The 18,897-nt window shown below is 46.2% G+C and overlaps 1 protein-coding gene across 2 annotated transcripts in view; it reads left to right on the top strand.

The window, feature by feature from the left end:
- AOAH (acyloxyacyl hydrolase) overlaps positions 1-18,891 on the top strand; it is a 165,338-nt gene extending 146,447 nt beyond the window's left edge. The window contains exons 17-21 of one of the 2 annotated variants that reach the window (XM_035020912.1): positions 1,074-1,132; positions 1,221-1,280; positions 2,552-2,648; positions 7,993-8,069; positions 18,272-18,891. In XM_035020912.1, the coding sequence (XP_034876803.1) occupies positions 1,074-1,132; positions 1,221-1,280; positions 2,552-2,648; positions 7,993-8,069; positions 18,272-18,400 (422 nt within the window). In that variant the 3' untranslated portion in view covers positions 18,401-18,891. Of the gene's footprint in view, positions 1-1,073; positions 1,133-1,220; positions 1,281-2,551; positions 2,649-7,934; positions 8,070-18,271 lie in introns of those variants that run through there. The other variant, XM_035020913.1, reaches the window with a different exon arrangement.
- The last annotated feature ends 6 nt before the right edge of the window (positions 18,892-18,897 follow it).

Raw genomic sequence — 18,897 nt, 5'->3', positions numbered from 1 at the left:
TCCCTTCACTCCGAAATAGGTCCTATTATTTTCCTTTATTTTTTCAAATGTGAGAAAGTATTAATGGATAAGACATCAGTCATTCACCCTTGAGATTTGGGAGGGCCTGGGTTTTGTGTCTCAGCCACAGCACGAAAGTCGAATTGCCTCCAGGGGTGGATAGGCTGGGAGGTGGGGGAGAGGGGAGATGTGTGAAAAGAGAGAAGAAATAACCCCCACAGATTCTGGGTCTACAACTGATGTTTGGAAATACTCGGGATGAACTCACATAGGGCACTTAACACTTTTATTCTTTTTTTTAAGTTTTATTTAATTTTTATAGTCCTCTATACCCCCAATGTGGGGCTCAAACTCACAATCCTGAGATCAAGAGTTACGTGCTCTTCCAACTGAGCCAGCCAGGCACCCCCACCTTTATTCATATGCACCTCTTTAACGTGCACCAAAAAATAAATTAGAGCATATCTAGTAATTAGGTCTCAAATAAGATATGCACTGGGCTGTGAAGGGATAGGATGTGCTGTCCTCTCCCATCCAACAGCCACCCACACACTTTTGGAGGCCTTCAGTCTACCAAACTGCAGGGCAGCACATGGTCAGAACTTCAGACACCGAGAAAGTCCCAGCAGGTCCTCAGCGTGGGATAATTGGGCAGACCTGAGTGTTACATAAAGTTGACAATGAGGGTTTGGCCAACTACCACCGTGAATGCTCTCCATGGGAACTTGGCATCTCATACCCCTGCCTGGAGAAAGCCCCTGCTCTCCAAGTCCTTTGTTAGTGGTGTTCCAGCCTGTATGGGGCCTTTTTATCCTTCTACCTGGGGTCCAGATAAGGGCAGAAGCTCAAGATGGGAGTAAACTCCTTAGACCCCTCCCCAGCTCAGTCTGATTTCTAGGACACTCGGAAAGAAGGAATGTTCAGGCATTCTTCAGGAGCAATGCGGAATGAAAACTCAGGACAGGTCCCTGGAAGTGCCACCCTTCTCAGGAAAGGCAGGGTCGTCCACAAGTGTCCCTAGTTGGCTGCTAGATCTGAATAAGTACAACATAACAGACCTCTTTGTCTTCCAGGCCAGCTAAATAAGGATGTGACCTATGCACATTTCTACTCCTTCCTGAACTGTCTCCAGGTGAGCCCACAATGACTTGTTCCAAGGCCACATTCCCTGTTACTGGTCTTGCTCCTCTGTAATCAAAGCGGTGTTTTCTTACTCTCAGGTCAGCCCCTGCCACAGTTGGATGTCCTCCAACAAGACGCTCCGGACTCTCACTTCAGAGGTAAGACTGTAGCAACTCCTTTGATAGCATCTTTGATCTTTCTTCCCAGGTATTTACTGCAGCATTTCCACTGGGAAGGGCATTTGGGCAGGGCAGTGGCCTCCAAGCTGATGAATAAAAACATCAAACTGCCAGGGTGTTGGAGAAGCCAAGAGAATGTGGGGTGCCCTGTCCCTCTCTTTCTGCCATGCTCTGGGTCTGTGGCTCTCAGTCACTGTCTCTGTTGTGTGTCTTTCTCTCTTGTACGCACACATACATGGATACACATATACCTAGGCGTCCTAAGCGTATTTGTAGACATAGAGAGGATTGAGCAAGGTTAGGCCCACAGATGACTGGCATCCTCCCAAGGTCCACGAGGACCAGGGGCTACGCAGCCTTCCTCTCTTCTCTGAGGACATCCATGGTTCACGTACTTCTTTCAGGGATGGTGAATAATCTCTTTGTAAGAGATTTATTGATTTTTTTTTTTACAAAAGAAATATATTTCAATTAAAAAAAATTGGGGAATATAAAAAAGCTGAGACACAAAGAATAATAACAAAAATTACTGCAAACCCCATCACCCAAGCCAATATGTATGTATGTGTTTCCAGTATTACTTTCATAGATATTTGGGGGGTTTTGCCTACACAGTATCAGAGTACACATATTGTTTTGTGCCTTCCAGTGTTCATAAGTTAGTCCTCCACATCATAATTTTGTCATCATTTTAAAGCATACAGCATATGAATGTACCGTGATTTATTTCGCCCCTTAGTGTTGGACATATAGGTTGTTTCCAATTTTTCGCTATGAAAAATAGCACTGTGACTAACCTGTGTGTGTATATACATATTTCTTTCTATACTGTGTCTATTTCCTTCAGACAAATTCTTAGAGAAATTATTGGGTCCAAGGGTTATGCCATGTATAAGGGTTTGATCCCTATTTCCAAATTGCTCTCTAGAAAGGTGAAACAAATTGACATTCTCAGTCACCTCTCCCATGGCAATATTCTATATTATCAAGATTATTCATCTTTTCTTTGCCAATCCCATGGGAAAGAAGTGGTATCTTATTACTTTAATTCTCACTGATTGATTCCTAATGAATGTTAACAGTTTTGTATGTTCGTTAGCCATTTTTGCATGACTAGAATTTCACGGGCAGAGCCTCCCTCCGCTGATGGCTCCTAGTGAGGGTGGGGACTACCAGTTTCTTTGTTCTGCCTGAATTGTCTCACTAAAGTCTAGGTTTCATGGAATTCTCCCTGTTTCTTTTGTATTCAGAGAGCGAAACAACTCTCCAATACACTGAAAAAAATTGCAACCAGCCAGAAATTTACGAACTTCGATCTTTTCTACATGGATTTTGACTTCCGAGATCGTAAGTTGTGTTTGGAGTAGGTATTGACACAAGACAAAAGCAGTGGCTACAGTTTAGAGCCTGACTGAGCAGAGCTTTTATAAGCCAACAGGCAGTAGATTGGGCAGGGTGGCTCCCACACATTGGACACACTCACAGCTCTGAGTAGTGAAGAAAGATAAAGTGTGAGACCCTTTCAGGGAGGAGGGAAGAAGCTTACCATCACCTCCTCATTTCACCATCATTTTAGAATCCCTGAAGCAATAGAGCCAAGGACCAGTTGGAGACAGCTCTGGGCCGGGAGCCAGCAGATCAATGGAATCACCTACCTCATTTTTGCCAGTTGAGCAATGCCCTGCTTACCTGTGGGCTGAAGATGAGTGTGGCAGGAATGAGGGATAAGGCAGTGCCTCCCGTATGAATGCTGACTGACCTAGGGGTCCAGTGGCAGAACAGATTCCCAGCCCCCACACATGATGTAACCTGTCAGAGTCTTTAAGGGAGGGACCTCGGATTTGCCTGTGGCAAAGTGGACAACCCATCTTCCAGCTTTCTGGAAAGAACGTCACTGTTTCTTTTCTAACATTCTGTCCGAACACAGGGGTCACTGAGGAGTGGCCACACAAAAATGGGGGTGATTATCGGAGCTCCTGATTTATCCTTTACATCTTGACTCTGAAAAATTGTTATTTGTTGACTTTAATCCTCCCAGTCTCATTTTCATTGCTAAGCACTTATTATACAAGAGAAAAGCCTCCTGTTGATTGACTGCCCTCTGAGATGACGCTAATGGAATGCTTTACGGTGTATGCAAATGATGGGAGAGGTCTCATCCCGAGTTTATCATCTCTCTCTCCCTGCCACCAACATCCCCAACCCCAGCATCTGGGATGAAGCAGATGGCCATCATGAATTATCAAACTTTACATTAGCTGACATGTAGGGCATTGCATACTCTCGTACTCCAATCCTGAACAGCTTTTCAACAGGACTGATCTCCCTTAAGTAGATTTCCTGCCTAGGTGATATATAATTCTCTCCTGGGGAAAGACGTTTTGATAAATAACCTCTCATTAAAATGCAGAGCTAAAGACTCATTAATGAATTCCTGGTGTAAACAAATGCACCACCAAGTGATCTTTGATGATCATCAACCTTGAATATAGATAAAGTTATTAAAAATATAATAAGGTCTAACATTCACATGGGACTTTTCATTTTCCAAAGTAATCTCTAGCTCTGTCATTTATTGTCTTTGGGAATGTAGGCAATTCCCTGAACATGTCTAAACTCTCCTTTCCAGACCTGGAAATGGGGCTGCCATATCAACATAACAGATCTTCATGATGATTGTATGGGGGAAAAAAATGTAATTCTCCTAAATGCTGTGCCTGGTACATAGCTGGTGCCCAGGAAAGAATAGGGTCCCCTCACACCCTTGCTACTCAATGTATGGCTCAGGATGAGCAGTATCCACACCACCTGGGGGCTAGTTATAAATGCAGAGCCCCAGGCTCCACTCCTAATTAAGACCTATCTAACTGGAATTTGCATTTTAACATAATCCACAGATGACCCAGATGCACGTTAAAATTTAATAAATGGGGCTCCGTAATGCTCCAAGGTTAAGAATTTAGTTAGTCATCCGATTTTTACTAAGTCTTACCATGTACATGTAGGTGTTGGGAATATAGCTGTCAGAAGAACAAAACAGCCCTTATCTTCATCAAGGATAGGGAGAGAAGAGTTTTACCCTTGACTCAGTACTACCAGCTTTCCACTGATGACCGAACAGGCTGGAAGCAGAGGCTCATTGGCCCCTTCTTGTCCTCATGGCAACAATAAATGCAATATAAAAGCTAAAAGTTCAGTTAAACTGAACTGAACATTCTAAATCAAATGGCAGTGGGTCATCTTACTGAGAAACCTCCTCTGTATTTGTCCTTACTTGGCAACAATCATCAACAGTTGAAGGAATTTCCTGAGAGACATTTATTAAAAATAAATCTGAAGATCCAGTTTTGGTAGAGGCCTTCTTTGCCTTCTCCATAGGAAGTTAGTGGGTGCTCCACTAGGGAAGACGTACGGGCACAGATGGAGGGAGCGTGCAGACAGAGGATCTGGTGGCCTGCGATCTGCCCGCATGAACAGCTGATACAGCGGAGGGCTCATTCACTCCCAGACCCAACTCCATGGGTAACCGCCACACCTGGGAAGCTCATCATCCCAGAAATCATGGAGGTGCAATGCGCTCTTGTAGAAAGAGCCCAGCATTCGCCACCAGATAGAACTGAGCCCCTATCCCAGCTCAGACACAGAATGACTGTGTAACCTTGAGTAGTTAAATAACCACTCTGCTTTGTTCTCTTTTGTGTAAGGTAACAATCAGTAAACCAGGGAGCAGGTGGGGGGGTGGGACGGGGGACCTGGGGGTTATGTGAGGATTGAGACAACACTGCAATGTGGTGAGAACCCTCTTAGCTGACATCCTCCCACCACCACTGTCATCAGTATATGCAAAGCACCTACTACACTCTTCTAGGGCTTATCATAGAAGGAGAATAAATGTTGATTCTCTTCCAATGTCCAACCCACCTCCCAACACCAATCATACCCGGGGACCACTTTGGGTGCCCTAGAGGAAGCCATGGTGGAAATGTATCTCATTAGCACCGTGGTCTTGTGTTATCAGACTTAAAAACCGTATAGCCACTTATGAAACCTGCAGTCTTAAGGGTCACATGGAAATCTCCCCTCTCATTTCAGTGCTGTATTTGAGCTGATGACTGCATCACAAACATCCTCATTTTTCATATGAAATGTACAGTTCCACCCCCTGTGACAGAGCAAACTGCAGCTGAGGGTCGCTGTCCCTGGAGGGTGGGCATGAGCCCTATCTGTTCTCCATTCTGACAGCGTCAGTCCCTCAGTGAAAGGCTATTGCTCATCTCCAAAGACTCTTTTTTGTCTCTTGCTGACTCATCCTCTAACTGGTTATGAGCTAAACAGAGGCAGCAATTTTTCCTCCCTTCAGGAAATGCCAGCTGGAGCAGGTGATGTCCTTTTTCTTTGTCTGTACCACACCTCCCAAACAGAGGAAGGAAAATGCCACTTGGCTGACAAGGCCATTTTTAGACTGACAGTTTAAATATACCAGCTGCCCTCAGTTTCCAAGACAACTCAATTGGAGTAAACTTGGTCTTAGTTCTCCCCACGTGGATGTTTGTAAAACAACCAATGACTTCATGGTGCTGACCAGAATTCCAATTTCTTGTTTTAAATATCTGCTAGTGTTGCTGTTTAGCAAGGAGCTACCAAGTGCTTATGACTCTTCTTCAATGATTCCTATGGCATCTCTGAAAAGCTGGTCATTGCTGATGACTACTTCGACTTTACAGATACAGAAAATACATTATGCACCAAATCCCAAGAGATCATTTGTGATCATTCAAGAAGTTTAATTCAGGTCTTCTGAGAAAATAGGAATTCATTTACCTATTTTTAATTGTGATCCCAGGCAGGAAGTAAACAGACCAACTTACCATGCTGCCCCTGCTTGGATCTCCTCCTTTACAATCAGTCAGAGGCTCCTGGGTGGCTCAGTTGGTTAAGCATCTGCCTTTGGCTCAGGTCACGATCCCAGGGTCCTGGGATCAAGTCCCATGTGGGGCTCCCTGCTCAGTGGGGAGTCTGCTTCTCCTTCTTCCTCTGCCCCTCCTCCCTCCTCATGCTCTCTCTTTCTCTCTCAAATAAATAAATAAGATCTTTTTAAAAAATTAAATAAAATAAAATCAGTCAGAGAAGAAATAAAGACCACTGGTATTGCATTTATTCTAAGAAAGCAAAATTTCCCCCTGAGATCAACAAATCTAAAAAGGTCACTTTGTCTAGCACTGGTCACAATACAGATAAGACCTTAAACTCTTGCCTGTGAGTTTCTGATTCTCCCTTTAAGTGTTATAATACTGATGTCCGCAGATTTGCAATGACTGGTAACCCTCACAGACACAATAATCATGTGGGAAAATGATGTTTTTCACTCTGAATAGACTGATGGTAGCCTTGGTAACCTGCGGCATTTCTTTTAATGCCTATTGGATTATTCTATATGATAAGCCAGTTCTTCTAAAGACTGGACTCCCTTGTAGTGAGGAGGAATAGGGACTTGTGCAGTGGCAAAAACATGATTCCTGGCAGGAAGGAATATGTTATCACTGACTCCCAATAACAGCCAGATGCAAAATATGGAGGAGTGGCTCAGTGGCAGCCATTTTGCAGGAGAAGAAGCCAAAGGGAATTGATGATCCTGTATGTAGGACTTCAAACGACCAGCAGGAATTTTTTCCTGAGCTCTGACAAGGGCAGCAGTGTTTGCAGCCCCTCGGGGAACAGGGGTTGGGTAGCAAGGAGGGGTGGCCTGCTGTGATATTAGGACTAATTACAAAAGCAGCATAGTACTGATTCAGCTCTGAGACAGGCTTCACTTGCACAGTCAAAGCCTCCGGTAGAATTTCCATTCCTTCTTTTGGGGCGAGATGGGGGGGAACCAAGAGGGCACACACATCCCTGCTCTTGAGTCTCTGTGGAGAAGAGGGAAGAGCTGGAAAAATTACAGCCGTGCCTACTCCCCTCTCTGGACGCCAAGGAAGGGAGGGCAGGGGAGACGCGGGGAGCAGCCAGTTTCAAACCTCTCTCTCTGTTGTCTCTCTAGGGATTTGGAAATTTCCTTGAGGAGTTCTTCCTGACTGTATAAAATTACAGTATAGAGTTAATGGTGCTATTGCCTTGGAGCAACCGACAGTCTTGGTCTCTTACTCCTACTGAAGGGCAGTTTTACTGCTTCTCATCACTTTGGGGCTCGTAATATTTCCTCTGTAGCCATACTCACTCTAAATGTGATGTTGAGATCATTTTATGTAATTGTATTTCTGAGAAACTGTACGATTTTTAATGGTGACGGCTTGACATATGCAGACAGCATCTGGAAATGGCAGCCCACGTGAAGAGATGTTAACAAGACGCTTTAACTCCCCCCTCTTCTCTTGCAATACTCCCCCACTGACAAATGAGATGAATTTACAGCGGTGTTGAATATGTCAGAGCTCACCTTTTCCCACCGCCCTCCTCCCTGCACAAACCACATTCACCCAACACCGTCACACATTTTCTTCCTGAGCTAGAAAATCAAAAAAAAGACCATACAATGCCTGAGATAATAGCCCAGAGCGGCCACAACTGAGTAAAGCATCGGCCAGGCAGGCCCGTGGGCAGCTCTGACGTTTGGTCCACATGGTCCTTGCTCTCCAGCGCTGACCGTCACTTAGAGAAGCGCGTCGCTAACCCTCTGGTTGTGTGTGCCCTGCAGTCGTGGACGAGTGGCGGAAGAGAGGCGGGCAGCCCTGGCAGCTCATTGAACCAGTCGATGGATTCCACCCCAATGAGGTACGTGCAGTCACACAGCGGTTGCTGAAGGCTATCTGGTAGGTTCGTTGTAAAAGGTAGTTATGCATCCATATGTTTGTTTTTATCCCCTTTGTTTTTATCCCCTTTTACTCCAGAAAGATGTACTCACATGTCTAAGATAGAAGATTCAATAAAAACCAACTGAAAATCAGAGTAAAAGGCAAGTGAGACCGAAATGATGCCTGGCTTCCTGACTTAATGTCTGCAGTTCATATCATGTGTGCAGGGTAGTCCTGAGAAACTGCCAGCAGGAGCCGGCAGCATCAGCTCTGTTTTCGAGGGGCTGCCATAAAAAGGGGCATACGTCATGGCCTCCATAAAAAATAATAATAAGTCAAATACTCAAAAAAAATCACAAGGATTCCTGGAAGAGAGACCTATGAGAAATTTCTTCTACGGATCTTTCCAGAAAGGACACTGGATGAGAGGAAAACAGTGTCCTTAGCAATATCCTGCAGTAAGAGCTGTTTCTTATCTAAGATTCCAGGATACAATTCTGGAAAGCAGTTCTAATCTAGTCTCTTCACAGAGCAAGGCGAGCTAGAGGGTGGGACTCTGTCCCCTCCCACCCTCACCCTATCCATTATCCTAACTTCAACCAGGGAAGCTCTGCTTTTATCTTTCATACATACTGGACCTGCTTGTGATGTTCCTTCATTTAAAAAAAAAAAAATGAAAGAAGTGTGGGAGTAGTCCTGCCACTTTTCAAATTTTGAAAGCCGGCAATCCTTTGCAACTCTAGTCTTTCTGGCCTAGCCTTTGGTAAGGACGGTGTGGCAGTGACAAGAGTCTAAACCGGAGAAGCAGTCCTGGTGTGCTCTCCCTGTGGCCTTGGTCTCGGTGGTCAGCCAGGCCACGGGGAGGGCTGACCATCCCCTTGGGAGCCTGAATGGCTTGACAGCCCACCTTCCCTCAAGCTGCAGGCTCACTGAGTACCCACGGGCAGGGCTAAGAACTGTCTCAAAGGAAACAAAAAAGAGTGCCACTCTATCTACAGATGAATACACAGTGGAGTCCCACAAATGCCGGGTAAATTGAAAGTGAGCATCAAATGCCCATCTCCCTGTTTTAAACAACTGAAAAAATAAATCTAAGTAATGCACCTCAGAATATCTAACTTTCCTGGGTATCGTGTGGATCAGCTGGTCCAACAGAATTATTGGCTAGAAGCTGGTTAAATATTAGAGTCTGCTCCCCACAGAATGATGCCTTTCGTCTAAGAATGGTTTTTAATACGGAGACCTTCTTTCTGGCAATAATTAGGTTGTGGTTCTTGTCATTCCCGCATATCACAGAGTTGTACCTTTCTGATTCTAGAGAGAATTGTGGATATGAAGAAATGGTCAGAGAAGGAGTTAATTGGGAACAAACTAAAAAGGAGAGGGTCAAAATAGCTTTTTTTTTTTTTTACCCTTTGGGACATACTTGTCTGATCCATCAAAAGACCATCCTGTCCCTGACACTTAAAATAATATTACGGTTCAAAGTCTGTTATATTAGGGCTCTATCTTGCACTCAAAGAGCTTTGCCTATAACTGATTATCGAGAACAGGGTCGAAAGCTGAAGATCGGGGGGTGGGGGGCACCGGGCAGACTTAGTCGGTAGAAGATGCGACTCTTGATCTCAAGGTCATGAGTTCAAGTCTCACGTTGGGCATAGAGCCTACTTACAATTAATTAATTAATTAAAACCAAAAAAGCAGAAAATCAGTGTGTGCCGAAATCACATGTTATTCCCGAGAGATTTGTTCCTGTGTGGGTAGTAGGTGAGGGCATGGTGAAGCCACATCCAAAGTGGGCAACAATGGGTTGCCATGCCCAAAACCTGCCTGTTTATCATATATTGAGTTAAAGAATCCAGACTGCAACTTGCCATCCAAAAATGTTTATTGAGTGCCTAACACAATGAGAATTCAAGAGTGAACAAGAAGCTGCCCCTGCCATCTAAGGAGCTTATAGTCTAGAGGGGAAGAACGACAAGTGAACAGATAATTAAATATAAAGTGGTCGATGCCTCCAGCTGTGTGAGCATGGGGCTATGGGAGCACTCTATGGGGCAGGATGGGAGAGAGCGGTGTTCGGAAAAGTTTCCAGAGGAGCTCACTCAAAACTAAGAGCAAAAGCGAATCAAGCGCAGGGGAAGAGGGAGGCGCTACACAAAGTGTTCTGAGCAGAGGAAACCGCATGGGCCAAGATCTGAATGCAGAAACAAAACAAAACAAAAAGCCAGCAGGGCACTTTGGAGGAAATAAAAGTGCTGGGACATAGAGAATGGGCGTGGGGTTGAGAGAGAGGAATCAAGAGTACTTACTCAGGGACCAGATCACATAAGGTCTGCACGGGGTTTGACCTTTTTTCTGTGGGGAAGGAGGGGCCACTGAAGGTTTTTAAGCAAGAAAGAAAAAGAACCAGACTTGTGGTAGCGGCTGGAGAATGGTGTGGTGGGGCCCAGGGGAGTGGGGAGAAAGAGAAAGGTGTGTATTGGACAGATTTACACAGTTGAATCAACAGAACATGGCCATTTATTGGACGTGAGGTGAAAGAGAAAGAGATGTTGGGGCGCCTGGGTGGTTCAGTCGGTTAAGCGACTGCGTTCGGCTCAGGTCATGATCCTGGAGTCCCGGGATCGAGGCCCACATCGGGCTCTCTGCTTGGTTGGGGAGTTTGCTTCTCCCTCTGACCCTCCCCCATCTCATGCTCTCTCTCTCTCTCAAATAAATAAATAAAATCTTAAAAAAAAAAAAGAGAAAGAGATGCTAAGCATGACACTTCTTTCATGACTTCAGAAATTGGATAGATGATTCTGTTGCTCACTGAGGTGAAGAACACAGAGGGACGGGGTGGTTTGAAGAGGAGTTTGGCACACGTTAGATTAAAGGAGCCTGCAGGACATCCAAAATGGGAGTGTATTTTTAGCAGATAATATATAAGCATAGCTCAGGAAGGGGTCTGGGTGGGAGCTACGGAGGTGCGCACATGAGCACATCGTGACTTAGAGCCTTGAAGAGGAGCCTCTTGTCATACCTGCAAACTCCCCTCCAGATAATGCCCCTTACAGCAGAGGCAGTGTTGATGGATCCTTTTAGAACCTTATGTTATTATTTTAAAAACTAATAACTTAAAATTGCCACACATGCGTGCGCATGCACACACACACACACACACAAGCAAATGATCCACAAAACATAGGGAGCTATGGGAGTCCACATCTTTTCCATCTTAAAAGAGCCAGATGGGCAAAGTTGGTCTAAGGACCTTATATTAATTGCATGGACATAATACCAACCAAAGGAGTAGACTCAGGCCATGTTCACATGCACTCCCACCAATTCCTGAACATCTGAGCAAAAACAGTTGGTACGGGCCCTTAACCACCAAGGGGGAAGCAGGGTTTATACTATTAGCCTATTTCTTTCTAAAACCCTACAAGAGAAGTGGTGGGAGTGTTGATTCAATTGTTCCAATTTTCTTAGGAAGACAAGTTTAATTAAGTATAAACATGAGTTGTGTTGAACAGTTCAAATTCATGATTGATACATTATAATTTTTTAACCAAATTATATCTAAATCTACACCCTTTGCTTATATTTTAATGGAAAATAACCAGGCATAGAAAAAAATCTTAGTATAGACTGACAACTGCTTTACCTTTTCAGCTCACTCCCTAAATGTAGAACCAGAGTTTTAAGAAGTATCTTCTTCAATAGGAGGGGAAAAGTAGGTTACAATGCAGACTTGAGAGTTGATGGGATTTGGTGGGTGGGAAGGAGATGACTCATAGGACTGGGCATCTGGATGAACAGAAATGAAAAATACCAAGGCAAGGAACCCCAAAGAGGAAGGGGCAGACTTAAGCATTCTGAATTTGGGGTGCCTGCACAATATCCAGATGGAACTGTCTAAATCACCATTAGATCAAATTGATGGGTTCTGATCTCAGAAGAGGGGGCTGGCCTGGAGACACAGGTTTGGAAATCATCAGTATCTAATTGAGAACTGGAGACACTTGCAGGAGTGAGATTGGCCCATGGGGTCAAATTGTGACCATTGCCCATCACAGAAGGACCCACTGGAGAGGAGACCCAGGAGACCATTTGAGGCCTCCAGTAAGAACAGGTATAGTAGAGAGGGGAGAATAACTGACTGAGAAACTGCTGACCAAATGCAGAGAAAGTTTGACTTATAAAAGAAAGGATATGACAAAGACCCAAGACCCAGATTTGTGGCCTATGGAAGCCACAGCAATTCTACCAATTCAAATGCTTTTTAAAATCTCTGCAAAGCTAAGCCTCTGAAGAGGTTCCTAAAAGACCTCTGGGCCTAGAACCAGACAATAGTAAACAGAAAATGTTGGAAGAGCCACAGACATAACATCAAGTCCAGTGTCCCTGGCTACTCTGAGACCACCCAGCTAAGCTTCCCTGACACCTCCTGCCTTAGCAGCTTTGCCCAGCAGAGCTCTCTGCAAGACCACCTCCTCTCCTCTCATGATGCCAGTAGCAGCTCAAACCATCCTCCTAAAACTCTTCCTGCAAGCAATACATTTTCCATGACATCAACTCCCCGACTTTCTCTTGAGCCCTGAACCTTGTGCATTGCTTGAGGCAGATATAAGATACTAATCAGTGGATTGGTTTTAAATTACATATATATATTTGGCTTCAATATTTATTTATTTATTTTTAAGATTTTATTTATTTATTTGAGACAGAGAGAATGAGAGAGACAGAGAGCATATGAGAGGGAGGAGGGTCAGAGGGAGAGGCAGGCTCCCTGCCGAGCAGGGAGCCCGATGCGGGACTCGATCCAGGGACTCCAGGATCATGACCTGAGCCGAAGGCAGTCGCTTAACCAACTGAGCCACCCAGGCGCCCCTGGCTTCAATATTTATTATGTATATAATCGGTTATTAAATGTTAACAGCCTCCGGGTCTTTGTTTAGCTCAGCGTGGAAGCCCCTGGGAACCCAGGGTCCTGGGTGGACTTGTGGAGTCCCTCAAAGAAGGAAACGATGTTGGCAGTGGGGCGGGTAGAGAGGAGGGCCTTCTGGGCCAAGGAACCTTCAGACACTTTAGGCTGGTCCTGCCCCGTGCACCGGGGACCGTGTCTGTTCAGTTTGCTTTATACATAAAGCCAGCTAGCGACAGTGGCTCTGGAATGACACCCTGAGTCAGCACAGAGAGGCTAGGGCTGGGAATTTACATTTTCCCATAGATGTAAATGTTTAAATACATCTTACACTGTTGGCATGTTGTTGGTTTACAAATTTAAAATTAAATGGGACGGGGATACGTGGGTGGCTCAGTCGGTTGAGCGTCTGACTCTTGCTTTTGGCTCAGGTCATGATCTTGGGGTCGTGGGATGGAACCCCACGTCAGGCTCTGCACTGGGCATGGAGCCTGCTTAAGATTCTCTCTCCTTCAGCCCCTCCCCCTGCTTGCTCACATGTGTGTGCTCTCTCTCTCTCTCTCAGAATAAAAATAAAATTAAATTAATTGGGTCCAATAGACCATGTTTCTGGGCAGATTAAGAGCCCAGAGAAGCAGAGCCATGCCTTCCCTGTGGTAAGGGCTTCCCTGAAGGAGTTTAAAAGCAGTCTTACCAAGATAGCCCAGAAATGTTCTTCCTACAGGAAAAATAAATTCAGAGTATATTTTTAACTTTGGTCTCATAAAAGCCCAGAGTTAAATTTAGCAAGGGTTCAACTTACAAGGGATCAGGGATAAGTTTTTGGTGAAACCTATGCAATCTTGCTTTGAATTGCATTTATTTTTTTTTTAATATTATAAAAAGGTAGTTACTGTTTAGGGTTTGACTTTATAGTTGTCTTACTAATGAGTTCTATTTTTGTAGCAAAATACATAAAATGAGTTAATGAAGAAGGAATGTGAAGGGATCCTGGGCTGCGTCCAGCTGTGACCCCTGCTGGGCTTCTGTGGTGTCCAGGTGTGTCTCATGAGCGTGTGGGGTGGACCCAACGGTGTGTATTTAGGGGGAGGACCAGACGCTCTCCTGGAGAGGGGCTCAGCATAAGCCCAAATATGGTTAAGCAAAGAAGAGTGGCTCCGTTTAAAAACTGTCATCAGAAGGGAGCGAGAGGCCAGAAGCCATATGGTGGCTCTTACCAGAAACTGCACGGGGTTCCTAGCCTCCCCTTCCCCTCTCCCGAGACTCCTGCCTCGAACCTGAGGGATTCTGGGGCTGCACATCAACACTGAAAGGTCTGTTTCGCCAGACTCCACCTAAGACAACAGGGTGTTAGGTCCCCCTGCCTTGTCGCCCCCTTCTGGGAGAATTTCGCAGAGGAGCCTTTAGGGCGCACCAGGGACCATGGCGCGCTTTGGGCACCACGAGGGTTCCTCTGTGGCGGCAGCAGGCAGACAGGTGCGTGGCCATACCCCACAGAAGCCCTGGGGCTGCAGGAGTGCCTGCAAGGAAGCACCAGGGCTCCTCAGAGCGCAGCCAGCCGAGGAGGCGGCCCACCTGCTGGCTTGGCGGGGAGGAGGGGGGGTTGCGCGAGGGCAGCACCACGCACATGGCCCCCGTGAGCACTCACCGCAGCGGGGGCCCTGCCAGGGCGCGCAGGCACAAAGGGGGAGACTCCCAAGGGCCCGACTCCGTTAACCAGAAAGTGCCACCGAACCAGAACCTCCTATCCCCTGGCATTCTGCCAGGGACGCTCTGGGGGCACGTCCCCCCTCGCACGTGTGCGGTAGGGGAGGCGAGCGACGCAGCCCGCGAACCCCTTCCGTGCGCGCTCTGTTCCCCTGTCCCGAGGTCAAACGTGAGAGATGCGTGACACAAGTCTCCACTGGTGAAATAAATTAGCTTGCGCCCATCTGATGGAATGTCACGCACTGAATAAACACAGTGAGATCGAGCTACCTTTAGTGACACAGAAATACGCTGTAATATAGAGCGGAGTAAATAAAAGCGGATTACAGATTGTGGGGGCGATTCCTCAACTGTATGCATTTGTCAACAACACTCGCGAAGCTGTTTATCACAAGAAGTTAATTGCACCGTGCGTAAATTACACCTCAGAAAGAGCAGACCATAAAATTATATTTGCGGAAGGACCCACTTTGTGTGTGCATGTGTGTATGTGTACAGGCAGGGGCAGGGCCCTGCACCCAGGGTTAACGTGGGCTACCTCTATTATAATTACAGGTGACTTGCACTTATTGTGTCCTCTTTTTGCTTAATTGTCTTTTCAAATTTTTCTCAGATGAATAGGGATTGCTTTACTATTTTAAACTATGACCAGGGAAGCACAAAAGAATATTCATGTTCAGGGAACAGCTAACCCGGAGTAATGAGGGGAAGGGTGGTTGTGCTTCGCCCTGTGTATCATGGGAGTTCCAACAGGAGGCTGGTTATAGGAGGAACCCGCAGTAGACGCTCAGTAAATGTTTGTCACATGAGTGAGTGATTAGAGTGGGTCATGTTATCACAAGTCTCTAGTTTAATAATAACCAGTGCACACTCATAAATATTTTCATCTCCATTAGAGTGACAGCCAACTAATTGCTTTCAAACCAAACAGTTACTGTAGGCACAAAGCGGAGCTCTTTCCTTTTAACTTTCCTCTTCTTATCCTCACCCCATCTCCTCTTTTATTAATTGAGACTGGGAAATAAATAACCACAAATGTCTTGGTTTCACACAATTGTTAGGAAGACAGCTTAGGTGTACCAAGTAGAAAGGCAGAAAACAAAACAGGAAAACCAGTATTTTTCCACAGACCTGGTGGCGGCCTCCTTTGTTGAGAAATAGCCAGAAAAACCACCACAAGACCAGTCTTCTGTCTTCGGAAGACACTGCTTGCTTAGTGTGTGAGATAGGAACAGCCCCTTCCTGGAAACCCGCTGGCTTGATAGTTAGCCTGGGGGGGGGGGGGGGGGGGGGGGGGGAGGGAGCCGAGGAGGGGGGTATGGGTGTAAGCGTGTGTGTGTGTGTGTGTGTGTGTGTGATGGGGGAGGGTGGATATGGTGTGTGTGGTGTGATGTGATGTGTCTGGTGTTGGGGGTGTGGTGTTGGGGGTATGTGTATATGTGGTGGGGGTGGGGGTGGTGTGTTTCTGTTAGGTACCACATGGATAGGATCAAGATTACATGTTTGGATACATAGAATTTGGGGTCCAGCTCAGAAAGCTCATGAACATATTAAAATACTGGGGGTATTTAATGTAACAACTAAACCAGTTCTAGTTTTTTCTAACAGCTGCTAAAACCTTACACACAGTTTAGATCCAGAAAGGTCTTTAAACCATATACTTTAGCTCACTCATTTTGCAAGTGAGAGAATTGCAGCCCAGAGAGTAGAAGGGGGCTGCCCAACATCACACAGGGACCTGGCGACACTGCCTGTTGGAATGTTGAACAGGACGAGGCCTTTGGAGACAATGTCCATGTGCTTCTGAATAAAGTTGGGGACATCCCTGAGCACCTGCTCTGAACAGTGCATTCCTCCCGAAAGGCCTTCAGCAATCACATTTCTCTTTGAGCTTTCCCTTTGCAGATGTAGCCAAGTTAGGGCCCCCAGGCCTGGCCAGGCTCCATTTGCTAAATAAGGCATTACTTGCAGAGAAAGAGTCCTCATCAAAGACATGTTAGTGACAAGCCAGAGGATTTTTTTTTTTAAGATTTTATTTATTTATTTGAGAGAGAGAGAATGAGAGAGAGAGAGAGCACAAGAGGGGGGAGGGTCAGAGGGAGAAGCAGACTCCCTGCTGAGCAGGGAGCCCGATGTGGGACTCGGTCCCGGGACTCCAGGACCATGAAGGCAGTCGCTTAACCAACTGAGCCACCCAGGCGCCCAAGCCAGAGGATTTGACGACCAAGAATGGATCCTGCTAACACCATGAGTAAAGGGAAACCTGCTGTAAACCCAAGCAACTGGAGAGTAGACGTTAAGTTGGGAAAGCCACAAACAGGCCTTTCGTGCATTAAGCCAATGATTCCTCACCCTGGAACCCCAGCCACACTCTTTGTGCTTACAGCCTCCTTCAACCGGTGACTTTGCAGCCTCGTCTCCCTTGGTTTACCACCGTGCCATTCTCTTCCACACCTCTGTGCCTTTGCACAGCCTGGGTCCTCCACCAGGTGCACTGCTTCCCACATCATCCATCTGGGTGAACTCTCCCTTGAAAACTCAGCTCAGCCGTCACCCTCTTTGGGGAGGACCTGTCGCTTCCCCCCTACCCAGCAGAGTTGGCACCTCCTTCCCTCCAGCCTCCCACAGACCCCCCTGTGGGTTTGGTGATCTCATTTTGCCTGTCTGGAGTTCCTTAAAGGAAGGACTCATCCTGTTCATCTCCAAAACCTAAGCCTTGGGCCTGCAGTAGATGTTGACTGTCCACAGATAAAAGGCACATTTGTTGTCTGTTACTAAAGAAAAAATCACCTCAAATTTAGAAGTGCAAAATAATACAGAATCACAGTTTCTGTGGGGGCAGAGTGCTGGCACGGTTTAACTAGGGCTTCTACTTAAGGTCTCACAAGACGAAAATCCAGGTGTGTCATCCAGGCCACATCCTCACCCAGAGACTCAACTGGGGAAGAATTGCTTTCAAATTCACTTAGGTTGTTGGTAGAATTCATTTCCTTGTGGTTGTAGGACTGAGGACCCAGCTTCTTTTTAAGATTTTATTTATTTATTTGACAGAGAGAGAGCACAGGTAGGCAGAGCGGCAGGCAGAGGGAGAGGGAGAAGCAGACTCCCCACTGAGCAAGGAGCCCGATGTGGGGCTCGATCCCAGGACTCTGGGATCATGACCTGAGCCGAAGGCAGACGCTTAACGACTGAGCCACCCAGGCGCCCCAGGACCCAGCTTCTTGCTGGATGTCAGCCCCTTGCCATGCAGGCTTCCCGACAAGCCTTCTTCCTTCATCAGTCCCACAGTCTCCCAAGCAAGACTGCCAGCAAAGCAGAGTCTTAGATAATGTTACATAGTCATTGAAGGGACATCCTCTTACTCTCGCCATATTTCATTGATTAGAACCAAATGATACATCCCACCCACAGCAAGGGAAGAGGATTCTACAAAGACACAAATCGAGGAGTCGTGGGGGGCCATCCTAGGTCTGCCCACCACACAGAGAATACAGTAAATCCGGCTGCTAAATTCTTTACTTTGTTACAATTTCCCTTTTATTCCTCCTCTGGGTTCTCTCTTGCAGGTCGCTTCACTGCTCTTGGCAGATCACTTCTGGAAGAAGGTGCAACTCCAGTGGCCCCAGGTCCTGGGAAAGGAGAATCCATTTAACTCTCAGATTGAACAGGTGTTTGGAGACCAAGGGGGCCACTGAGTGCCTCCAGGACACGCACTCCTGGAAAGCTCAGGGAGGCAAGAACTTGGGTAAATTCATTCCACAAATGGTTATGGGGCTGCCATTTTGCAGGCCCATAGGACCCTCTTTAGCAGCAACTTTGCAAAGTGCACTTCTCTCATTCTGGAGTCTATCTGAATGACAGCGTGATTCTGAGTGTTTCAGGGAGCAGTTCCCTCCATTTGTCCCTAAAACCACCTTTAATAAAGTGTTGTGGATGCCATTCCAAGCAGAGAGAGTATCTGTGCCCTTTCATAGCTAATTGTTCTAAAAGCAAACTCAAAGTCCACCGATGCTCGGCACCTTAGCCAGGGTCTTGGTGCGCCAGGACTGATCCTCAGTCTGTTGCTGCTTCTCTAAGACGGCCAGCAAGCTGGGGCTGCCCCTGGGAAGGCTGTCGGCTGGCTGCCAAGGATTCTCACGAGAGAACACAAAACTAGGAACACAAAATTAGGTACAAACTTGAATGTTTATTT

Source organism: Mirounga leonina, unplaced genomic scaffold (genome assembly GCF_011800145.1).
Source record: "Mirounga leonina isolate KUSES-001 unplaced genomic scaffold, KU_Mleo_1.0 Mir_174, whole genome shotgun sequence".
Taxonomy (NCBI): domain Eukaryota; kingdom Metazoa; phylum Chordata; class Mammalia; order Carnivora; family Phocidae; genus Mirounga; species Mirounga leonina.
The sequence above is the reverse complement of the archived record's forward strand: the minus strand, read 5'-3'. Positions and strand labels throughout refer to the sequence as shown.